The sequence below is a fragment of the Sesamum indicum genome, linkage group LG1 (assembly GCF_026168435.1).
Source record: "Sesamum indicum cultivar Baizhima isolate 11 linkage group LG1, ASM2616843v1, whole genome shotgun sequence".
Classification (NCBI taxonomy): domain Eukaryota; kingdom Viridiplantae; phylum Streptophyta; class Magnoliopsida; order Lamiales; family Pedaliaceae; genus Sesamum; species Sesamum indicum.
Window position 1 is genome coordinate 14,506,306 of NC_142657.1, and position 12,839 is coordinate 14,519,144.

At 32.1% G+C, this 12,839-nt stretch overlaps 1 protein-coding gene across 1 annotated transcript; it reads left to right on the forward strand.

Moving 5' to 3' along the window:
• Window positions 1–10,075: 10,075 nt before the first annotated feature.
• LOC105162182 (uncharacterized) lies at window positions 10,076–12,225 on the forward strand. The gene has a single exon (XM_020696646.2). It carries the CDS (start codon window positions 10,751–10,753, stop codon window positions 12,008–12,010), a length of 1,260 nt encoding a protein of 419 aa, XP_020552305.1. The 5' UTR covers window positions 10,076–10,750; the 3' UTR covers window positions 12,011–12,225.
• The last annotated feature ends 614 nt before the right edge of the window (window positions 12,226–12,839 follow it).

Sequence of the window (12,839 nt, forward strand, 5' to 3'; positions counted from 1 at the left end):
CCATAAATTTTGTCAAGTGTACATCAATATTGATATGTGCATGCCATATCATTGATCAAATCATGTGGACTTCTTTTGAGGCAGACATATGTACGTCTGCGGCACCATATATATACACCAAAGTTAAAATGTTTGTTTCCTATTGTGAAAAAACATTCATATTTTAATTAATTTTTTAATAATAAATTAGAATTAATCAAAAAAATAAAATTTTTAAAGAAAATACTGCTTGATTGCAGTTCTAATACCTCTAAACTATTCAGACAATAATAACTATATCCAATTAAAATTAATAAATAGGTAAATAATATTTTTATACAATTAATTTATTAGAAGAGATTTTTTAAATAATTATATCATTACTTTATCATAAAAATATAAATTAAAAAGCTATGATTAATTAGTAATTTTTTTCCATTCATGCAAGTTTAATTATTATGTATGAATCAACAATTATATTACTTAGTCAAGGTATTATTAAATTAAACATTCACTTTTTTCATTAGTATCTCCAAAAAATAAAATATGATGTATACTAAACAAAATAAAATTTATTATTTTTTATAAAAAATAATTATTATCGACAAACAACAAATACAAATATAATAAAAAATAGTATCTTTTTTTTATAAGAAATAGGGATAAAATAGTCTTCAATAAATTTAAGTTTGTCTTAGAAGTGATCTTTTCCCATACACTATCCAAATTGTATTTGTCTGCTCTTTTACTTTTTTCACAAATATTACCCACTTTTAATTCTACTAAAATTTTTAACTTTTTATGCAAAAATCACTTTTCTAAAAGCAATTTTTTTTTACAAACACTCCCTATGTATTATATTTTACTCTAGCAATAATTTGAATCATTAAACATAATAAAATTCCGTTATTTTAATGCCTTATAAAAGATCTAATAGTCCACCAAATTAAGTAGAACTTTTTGATCACAACAGTTATGTTTGACTACAACATCATCAACTACCAAAGGTTAAAGTTGGCTCGCAGTCAATTTGGGATTGAGAGCTTAATCAAAGTGCCAACTCGATATATGAAGTTGTTGAAGCTGAAGAAAAAATTGGCCAAGTCATTGGTAGAAAAATACACAACTTAATTGGTAGGTTGAAGATAGACATGATAGATGCATACAAACTGAAAGTAAGTGCAACCAATTTTCATATTGATTTTATTTAACTCTTTTAGTCTTGTTATGAATATATTTTGAATTCAATTCTTACATTTCAAGTTTCTAACATTCCAAATATATTTTTAGTGTTTTGTTAAGATATTAATCTTTTGGCTAGACCTCCACAAGCGGTTACACATGCTCTTGTTGATCTTAATTATGAGATCCATGATGCTCTCCTAGATGTTGTTGTAATTTGAATTAAATTACATGAGAAGTTCATAGATTTAAGAGAAAGAAATTTGAAAAAGAGCATATCCCTCATACGAATATGATGGGAATAAAGTGGGCATTGATGTGTATATAAGATGGATGTGGCGAGGGGTATTTTTTACACTCAAGTGTACCCTACATTGGAAGTTTATAACAAATATAAACTCCTGGTATTAAGTTCAAATTGTGTTTGAAATGTTATGGAGACTTGAGTGAACATAGGGTTGTCTCACACGTGGCCCGCCGCCTGCTTGGCTCGACTCGGCTCTGAATTCGAGCGTAGGTGTTAGGGTGAAAGTCTTAGGAATTATTTTTTTACAACAGAAACATTTGCATTTAACTAGACATGACCAAAATTAACAGTCAAATATTTTTAAATTTGTATTTAAAATGGTTAACTGATAGTTTTGTAACCGTCGACCGTCACTAGCGGTTTTGACTGGAAGGTTAATGATTGGTTTAATTGCAGGAATTAACTGTTGCATCATGGAATGCCCATATAAGATTGTCTCTATTTTCATTCCAAACACGCGCGAACGTCGCACCAAAATCAAGCTCTCTTCGTTCTCTCTAGTTTTTGAACTTTCCTCTAAATCCAAAGTTTGGGTTTTAGTTTTGGTAAAGGACTACTAAGTGTTTTTCGAGGTGTTCGTCAGTATAAGTGCTATAGTGAACGAACAATAACCGTTTTATCTTGAGAGAAGTAACACTTTAGCGGAAGCACTTGATACGCGACGTTTAATTTTTTCAAGTCAAGCAGTTTTTCTGCTATTCGGTTAGTGTGAAATTCAATTGAGATGTTACCAGTCATGCCCAACCGTCCGCTTTTGTCAAACTTCGATGAACACTTCACTAGTTTGATTGCTGAATTACAACACAATTATGAGACAGGTTTGATGAAATGGAGGAATTACAGAATGATTTGTCCAGACAAACCTACTTTTCTTACATGGCCAAACGAAGCGCTGACGAATTGGATGAGAAAAATTCAATTCTCCAATGGGAGATAGAAACTTTGAAGGTCGAACACGAAGTTGAAATAGAACAACTTCAACAAGAAAATCAACAATTTCGTAATGAAATAGATGACCTCAGAGAGAATATAGATCAGTTAGATGAAATAATTTAGAAGAGCTGGAGGAGAACCCTGAAGAGGATCTAATGGGATATTCGGATGATGATGACGAGCTGACTGATGGTAGTGTTGTTGGTTGAAAGTCATATCTTGTGATGAGTTGTTGGTATAAAACTCGATCTTTCAAATTACTGCTTTATTACTCAGCATATTGATGATAATCGTTTCATTGATCCTGATGTATATATATATATATACATACATATATGCTCAATGAATGTCACTAATTCACAAATCTATTTTCAATGCTAAAATAAGTGTTGTGATACAATTTTTCCAACAATTTTGAAGACATTAAATGTATTGAGATGGATAAATTTAAGTTCGAAATTTAAATTTGACTTAACCGGTAACATGACAACACAAAGGAACCAAAAAGTTGCTGAATTGTTGAGATGATTTTAAATCAAATCAAGAAAATTTTGTTTAGTAACAAAACAGAGCAACTGTAGGGGTTCTAGATTGCTTGCAACTCAGAAGCCATAGATTACTTGTGTGTTTACACAAACTGTCAAAGTAGACATTGACCTGATTGGTTAAGTTGAGGAACACTAAAATAATATAGCACTATGATGCTAATTATTATGTTTAATCTAACTAACGATCAAAATGAGCATGAATAACTGAAACAACTAGTATGGAGAGCGTAGATCTGAATCTCATTTTCAGAGCATGTTTTGTCTAAGTGGGTTTACCATGTCTTAGATATTGGTCAGTAGATACTAAGATAAGTTTCAGAAAAATCTTTCCGTGGTTCTGGGGTTTGATAGTTCAATGGCATCACGCATTTGATTCGACTAATTGTTTTAGAAACTCATAGTGATTATGTTTTTATTACTTGTTTGGCCATTATTTGTGGGATAATTATTATCTACTAAACATGATGGTAAATTTAATCTGAATGAAGATAACATATCATGTTTAGATATATATTATAATCGAAACTAAGTCATTTTTGAAGAATAAGTTTGAAATGAAGAATATGGGTGAGACCATGTAATTTTTGGGATCAAGTTGATTCGTTCAACTGATGGGATAACAATTTCTCAGTCTCATTATGTTGAGAAGAAAATTGTGAAATTTGGTTATCACAACAATAGAATTGCTAAGATCCTGTTTGATCCTTCTTTGGCTTTATTAAAAAATAAAAGTGGTATTTCGATGGCACAACTTAAATATTGCCAAATTGTTGAGAGTTTGCAGTATCTGAAAAATGACATGGGACCAGAACTATCATTTTCTGTCTCAAAGCTGACTAGATACGCTAGTTGTCTGGACAAACCTATTGGGGAACTTTGGATAGGGTACTAAGGTACCTAAAGGGCACGGTATCACTGGCCATACATTATGACAAATTCCTTGTTGTTCTTGAGGGATATAGTGATGCTAGCTGGATAGCCAAAAACTTCAGTAGTAATGGGTGTTCAGGATATGTATTTACCTTAGATGGGGGTGCAGTTCCTAGAAATCTACAAAAAAAACTTTGATAATTAGGTCTAGTTTTGAAGTCGAGTTATGTGTGTTAAATACGATTGGTACTGAGGCAGAATAATTGTATGGGTTGTTGTTACAACTTCTCATTGTAAGCCAATTTCTTCCACTTCTTGTTGTACATTGTGATAGTCAAACCATAATTGCAAAGGTTCGAAGTCGTAAATACAACAAAAAGATATATCCAAATTAGACTTAAATCTATAAGGGCATAAGTATAAGTCAGAATTATAGGCATAATTTTGTGGGACCAAAGGATGTGGTTGAACCTTTGACTAAAGAATTAGATCTATCACAAGTACATAAGTTCAGATTGGGAATGAGACTGAAAAACCATCAATGATATATCTATGATAACCATCCAACATTCTAAGTGTAGATACACAAAGAAGGTTCGATGTAGTATTAACAAGTCATATGGTACGTCAGAGCACCAAAAATTAGACTGATACTGCAAGTATAATAAGAATTTAACTCTGAATGGGGTCAAGTTCATTAGACGAGATGCTAGCAGTGCATCCCGACAGACACCTAGCTAAGTGAATACAGTTGTTTGGCTGCAATTAAGAAATTGAGTTATTTATGAAAGCATTCATGAACAGGATTAAGACACATGACCTAATTGACAATTCTAAAGATTAACACAAAGTCAAATCACAGGTTATTATTACTCACAGATTAACACAAAGTCAATTCTAAAGATTATTATTACTGACAGATACTGTTACAATCACAGGCTCAAATTCAAGGAACAGTTCCATTTGAACTGGTTATAACCGACGCTAGATAACTTAGACAGTGCTTCAAATCTGAAGGTACCACTGTTAAAAACAAGCTACAAAAACTTGAATTCAAATCTATGGATTTGCGGGGGATTGTTGTAATTTGAAATGAATTACATGAGAAATCCGTAGATTTAAGAGGAAGAAATTGGAAGAAGAGCATATCCCACATAGGAACATGATGAGAATAAAGTGGATATTGATGTGTATATAAGGTGGATGTGGGGTGAGTGTTTTTTACACTTAAGTGTATCCCATATTTTTATAATAAATATAAACGTCTTATATTAAATTCAAGTCCAAGTTGTGTTTGAAATTTTATGGAGACCTAAGTGAACATGGGGTTGGCCCACACGCAAGCGCGGCTCGCCCGACCTAGCTTCGGATCCGGGCGTGGGCTCAGGCATTAGGGCAAATATTTCAGTGTCGGAATGTAACTCTTTGTAGTAGAAATATTTACATTTAACCGAACATGACTAAAATTAACAGTCAAATATTTTAAATCTACGTTTAATTTGTAGTATAAACATTTGCATTTAACCAGACATGACCAAAATTAATAGTCAAATGTTTTTAAATCTATGTTTAAAATGGTTTACTGACCTTTTCTAACCGCTGGTGATTTCTGGTGGTTTCGACTGGAAGGTTAATGACTGATTTACTTACAGGAATTAATTGTTGCATCATGGAGTGCCTATATAAGGTTGTCTCCACCTTTATTCCAAATACACACCAACCTCACACCAAAACCGAGCTCTCTTTGTTCTCTCTAATTTTTAGATTTTTCTCTAAATTCAATGTTCGGGTTTTAGTTTCGGTAAAAGGCTACCGAGTGTTTTTCGAGGTGCTCGTCAGTAAAAGTATTATACTGAACAAACAATAACTGTCTTATCCTGCGAGAAGTAACGTTGTACCATATACACTTTATACGGGGTGTTTAATTTCTTCAAAACAAGTAATTTTCCTGCCATTCGGTTAGTGTGAATTCAGTTGAGATAGCGTCACCAGTCATCCCAACCATCCACTTTCATCAAACCCCGATGAGCATTTCACTAGTTTGATTGCTGAATTACAATAGCAATTATGAGACATGCTTGACGAAATAGAGGATTTACTGAGTTGTTTATCTAAATAAGCCTACAACAATCACTGGGTTGAACGAAGGGCTGACGATTGGATGGAAAAACTCAATTCTCTGGTTGGAGATAGAAGCTTTGAAGGCCGAACACGAAGTTGAGACAAAACGACTTAAACAAGAAAATCAGCAATTGCATAATGAAGTAGACAACCTCAGAGAAAATATAGATCAATTAGTTGAAATGATTCAGACGAGCTATAGGAGGATCCTGAAGAGGACCCAATGGAATATTCGCATGATGTTGACAAGTTGATTGATAGTAGTGTAGTTGACTGAAAGACATATCTTGTGACGAATTGTTGGTATACAACTTGTGTCTTTCAATTTACTTCTTTATTTATTCAGCATATTGAAAATAATCGTTTTATTGTTCCTAATATATATATACATACATACATACATATATGCTCAATGAATTAAACTAATTTTCAAATCTGTTTTGAATACTAAAATTAGTGTTGTGATACAATTTTCCCAACAGATACTCCTAGATGTTATATTTCAAATGCTCCGCAAAATGCTAGATCACCAAATGCTCCCTATGATGCTTCTCTAGCTCGTTCTGGAGATCTGCTCCGATTCAAAGATCACAAAGGGAAAGAATTATGACGGTCCCTTTTAGCCCCTATAACTGTTATTACCTTGTAAATTTCGTCCAAATAATAATGTGCACGAAATTTTAGACTTTGTTTGGCCAATAGTATGCATTGTTGTACTCTTCTTGTTATTGAATTATTCATAAGTACTTGCTTACTAAGTTATTTTTTATTTTTTTTGCAGCCCAATTGGGTACATAATTAAAAAAAAAAATGAAATGATCTGATTGATTCCTCTAGAATAGGCTGCAAGAAAAAAGGTTGCAGAGGTTATTAAATTTAAATAATATAATTTTTTATATGGTACAAAAAAAAATTAACTCTAATTGTTTCTATTCATTAAATTTTGGTTATTGTATCTTATAATTTGCGAATCTAATAGTTGATTTTTTAACTTTTTCTGCAGTACCATATATATCTAGTTTGATTCACTTGGAAAAAAAAATCCAATTTTGATCTTTTTCATCATATATATTTTTGGATTTCATTTACACTTTTGTATGCATGTCAAGTATATATTAAAAAAATATTTTAAAAACTTACTATTATAAGTGAAAAGAATACGAAATCATAATAGAAAAATCTATTAAGACTGCTTTTTCATACATGTTATTTTATAAATAAGGCCATATAGTTCAAAGCCATTTAATTTATTACATGGAAGAGTCATATTTAATTTTAGAAATCTTGCAGAATATCTTGGTGAAAAATACTTAAATTTTTGCAAATTCATCTTAATTAAATTAATTATCTGAATGAATACATGAATAGATAAAAAGCTACTCAAGGGGAGTCATGAAAATTATAAAACAGAGAGAAATAATAACAAAATTTCCTTGTTTAATTTCTAGCTAGATGATATATATAATACTCATGATTAACTAATCTTATTTAATTTGCTAAATGAACCAAATTAATTAAGCCGGCACTAATTAATTTAAAGATTAATTAAATGATAGTATATAATATCATTTGTATTTTGTAAAGTTTGATCAAATAACTCGACCTATTATATGTATCTAACCCTAGCTGCATGATATTTCGGACATGATAGATTGGTCTTTCATTTTCAGATGGGGACTTTGAAAATTCTTTCAAAACGTTAAATTCACTGAAGCAAAGCAATTGCAGGACATATTCATCAGCCAACATCGAGTCAATGCAATCAAAGATTCTTAATTTCTGCTTGCTATATATATGTATAGATCTATATATATATATATGCTAACACTTGATCAATATTGTCATGGGTCGAAAATATTTCGGACTAATTAATTAAAATATCAATGAAGATGATAAACCTTATAAATTAAGTTCACTTCAGGATTAATTTGCAATTATTGCAATTTAATTAGGTTCTTTAACTATATGGGACAAATTATTTCATCAGAATTCAATCTGGATGTGCGGATTTTTTGAATTATTTTTACGATAAAAAATATTAATGCGCCTTTTTTAAAATTCAGAATAGGACAATTTTATGTTTTGGCTACTTAGATTCTATATATGTAGGCATGAAGGGTTACATCTTTAATATTTAAAAGTCCACATTAACATATCTAGCCGTAAAACCCAATATTTTCATATTTAAAATCAATTTCTGACAAATTAATTTGTCCTCAATATGCCATTTTTTTATTTTTTATATTTAGTGTCCTAATTAATTGCCGATTTTCCTTTTTTCAGAGGACCAAAAATATTATTCCCCCCAAATTACACTTGGAGTGATATATATGAGATCCAAATTTCTGGGTCATGTAAATATTAGTGTGCACTCAATATCAAGTAGCATCATTAATTTATGAGTCATTAATCATATATAACACTAGAAAATAAATTGGTAATCATCAGCTCGTTAAATAGCTAGTTTGAAGTGGAAACCCTCCTAAAAAATATAGTTATTAATTATACTAAAAAATCAAACTCTTTAGTTTCTCGACATAAGATAATATCATCAAATTTTGTTGATTCCTTGATATATATATATATATATATATTTACCTAGCAGCTTGCAATCTAGCTAGCATTACTGAACGTTTAAATCTTAATAATTTCTACAGATAATTTAATTAATTATTTTTTAAAATTAATTGGACAAATCAACTAATATAATTGGAAAGAAACAGAAAAAAATTAATTAGGAAGATATATATATATATATATATATATGAGATGCATATATAAGAGGTGGGGGGGTGGGTAGCTAGGGTTTCAGATCAACTTTAGTACTGAAAGGGACATATAGTCTTACAGTCAAAGAAACATGGCCTTCAATGGAAATAAAGCAAGGTTTTAATACTGGTTCAAATAATTGTCCTACCCCTTAGACCCTACACCCCTAGCTCATTGGGGGGACTCCTATCCCAACTTCATTTTCCCTCTCAACTCTCTCAAACCCTTTCTTTTTCCCATGTATCCCAATAATATCTATGAATTTCATTCCACTAAAATTGATTTCCATAGAAAGTTTTCATTTATTTAAATACTATAAAAATATATAAATATATACATGTATGAAAGAAAAATTCTGCATGCTTTTGATTTTTTGCATTTTTTAAAGAGCCCGAATAATAATTTTGTTAGCAATATTAAAGTTTTCACCAATGATAAATATACAGCAGATCGACTCGATCAAATTCTTCAAATTATATACGAACAAGGTTCAATTTCAAGAGTCGGTTAGAATCATATTAATGTTATACATCACTGCAATAATAACAATTTTAATATCAAAATAACTTTAGTTTTTTGTGTATATACAATTAGTACGATTACTTTCACTGTTCTTAATTATACTCCTCATTGGCATGTGAAAATTACTACAAAGTGTACTTTTTTTTATCTATTTATGATCATATTGATTTGGTGAGAATTTTGACATTTTATAAACTTTATCTTAATAATTAATTTAAAAATTATGTAGTGCTGTATTAAGATAATTAAAAAGAGTCAAATCAACTAATTTCCCAACCATCATAATACAATCTTTCTCTGGGATGCATATGTATGGAGTATATATCGGACAAGGTTAGTATCATGTACTTGGCAACTTATCTCAAACTATTCATGTACGTCCTAATATTTTCATCTTGAATATTGTTACGAATTGTATTAAACACGTACGCGCACACATACATATGTATCGGACATACAGTTTAAACATTATCCAAAACCTATTAATGTTAGACTTGTAAATTTTGGACTTACAAAAGTGAATATTCAATGGACATATAAGCCTAATTTCATCTAAGGTCCCAGCTCAAATTTGTCAATTTTTGGGAACTAGTTAGACAACATGAAATTGCTAATGTCTTATTCGAATCACGAAAAAATTGACTCGTCATCCAAAAAAGACTCATATGATGCTCAAGATAAAAAAACCCCAATAACATTTACTTACAATTACATCATGAGAAAAAATAGAAATTGCAAAAATACATCAAAATTGGAAGAAATTTTGGCTCAAATCGAGTTCGGTCGAATTTAAATTAATTATATAATAAGCGTAATACAGTTATCGTGTGATTACTGTATAATTTAATAAAAATAATTAATAACATGACAAGTATATTATATTTATTTTGTAATTAATTTGATTCCATAAAATTGATTTGAGTAAAAAAAAATTCAAAAATTGGTCTTCCTCCCTCGCTTAATAGGTCTGGCTCGCCCTATATCCTCACCAGCTCCCACGTGAGTTTCCACAATATAGGCCTGTCCCATTGCTCATCCTCTCTCTCTCTCTCTCTCTCTCTCTCTCTCATAGTTGATGAAGAGATAAAGTTCTATAGTAGTATTTGATAGTCTATACATACACCAATTATTTTAATTCAAAAAATATATATATACACACCAATTATATACGTATATATAGGCATCACTTTCTTTGTTAAAATCCAATCCACCCCACCACGCCGACCCACCTTCCATCAACCCCCGGCCTTTCCCTCCATCACCATCACCACTGCTGCCATCCTTTTCTAGGCCTTCGTTTAGACACGCTCTTGCCCTAACTTTTACTACCAATGAACTAGTACAATCTCTTTTATCTCTCTCTCTCTCTCTCTCATTACTTGCACTCTTCATCATCATGTTCCAGTTTCCACCTTAGAGAAAACTTTTTTGATTCAAATCTCCGTTTAAAAGCTCTCAAATAAAGTTACTTAAAAGAAGAAAAACAAATGTAACTGCTGCATTTACAAGGTCCGTAGGCATGTTTCCTTCAGGCAATAGCGATAACCCTCTTGACTCCTTGTTCAAAAGGCCATCTTTTCAGCTCTGTGATCAAAATCCTATAATCTCCAAACAAGATCATCATCATGACCCTTCATTTTACTCCAACTTCCCTTCACCATTCTTTGATGAACATGAACTGCCCTTGAACCAGATGTTGTCTCAGAATCTGCTCATGCCTGCAGCAGATCAGCCTCATGAGGAAAATACTGATCATAATCCTACGAAGAAGGAGCCAGCAAAATGCAGCAGGAATATCGGGCCATTGAAGTTGAAAGGAAAAGCAGATGATCAGCCTGTCTCTAACGGGGTCGTTGGGCCCGTGAAAAGGCGAAATCTAGGCGGTGGGCCGAGGAAGAGAACTGGGAAGAAGGATAGGCACAGCAAGATTTGCACTGCTCAGGGGGTTAGAGACAGGAGAATGAGATTGTCCCTACAAGTTGCTCGAAAATTCTTCGATCTTCAGGACATGTTAGGCTATGATAAAGCAAGCAAGACGATCGAGTGGCTCTTTAATAAATCAAAGAAGGCGATCAAGGAGCTGACGAAAGAGAGTATTACACAAGGAAATCATAACATCTGCAATACCAGTGATGCAAAGAGTGAATCGTTTCTGTCTGAATGTGAAGTGGTATCAGGAACTGAGGAAAACTCAAACACTGAGATCAAGAATGTAAGTGGCAAAACTTGCGAGAAAGATGAGAAAAAATCGCGAAAAACTGCTAACATAAGTAAACCTAACACGAGAGAGTCGAGGGAGAAGGCAAGAGCAAGGGCTAGGTGCAGAACAAGGGAGAAGATGATGATCAAATGGTGTAAATCAAGCCCTAATCGTGAGAAATTAGGGTCTTCAAATAGCCCATTTGAAGGGATTGATCAAGAATCAGGTCCCCAAAATAATAGCCAGCAAGAAAGGGTTTCTCCATGCGGTGCTGATGACAATTATCCCTCTCTTGAAGTAGCTGATGTGGGCACAATAGAGAAATTGTTGGGGAATTTTTCAAGTTCATCATCAACATCTGACCACCCCATCTCTGATTATCACTACTGCTCTGCTGCTGTTTCCTGTTGCATAGATCCCAACAGTAGTTTCATGGGATTTCTCGGAAATTGGGACCTGTTGATGAACAATGACAAACCAAACTCCAGTCTCACCACTCAAGTTTCACTGGCAGATAACCTCAACTCATCAGTTTACTCATCAGCCACCATGACAAATTTTCCCTTCTTTCACCAATGAGGAATCCCATCGTATGTTATCTTGCAAGATATTTCAGGTATGTGTAAATTATTCATGGATTTGATCAATTTCAGAACTTGGAATCCCTAGCTAGCTAGCTTTCATGTATTATTTCTGTATCAATAGGGCTAGTATTTAAATAAACATTATTATTCTAAATATATATATTGTACTGGTGTTCTTCATAACCTGATTGCTGTTTCAATGACCAAGAACTTCTTGAATTAATATCTAACCATAATATACTAACTAGCGCCATAGAATGTGGGAATTGTATACATAATCTTATTCGTTTTTGGGAGATGAGCTGTTCTGGGGAAGGATTTTAATCATGATATGCAGGAACGTACTAACTGTGTTGTCTGATCTACAATTCTCATGTTCAATTACACAATCTGAAAGTTCATGAAGTGTTCATCTTGATTGTGTATATAATTTCTTGCTAGGACTCATTCAGGAAAATTGACCAAATTAATACTTCTGATGTAGTATTTTTTACTAGGCTGCAAATCATGGAATGAGAAGGTTGTTATTCCTGTGGGAAAGTAAATCCTCAAGTTCTAGGATTTATATAATTTTTGTGGATCAAAATTGAACAATGTCTAAAAGAAAATTACTTTTACATATAGATTAACCAGCTGCCTATGAATGATAAATCTAAACATATGTACATATATCAGGGTAGAAACCCCTTCAAATATATGTATGTATACATATATATACATTTCTCATAAAACACATATAATGCTTGAAGGGGATATGAAACTTTGAGAAAACATGTGAGATATAGTAGAATTAAAAGTATTAGTCAACTTTAAAAAAAAATTAA

Bases quoted from the DNA above. Each gene is read 5' to 3' on its own strand.
- LOC105162182 (XM_020696646.2), top strand. From the start codon at position 10,751: ATGTTTCCTTCAGGCAATAGCGATAACCCTCTTGACTCCTTGTTCAAA.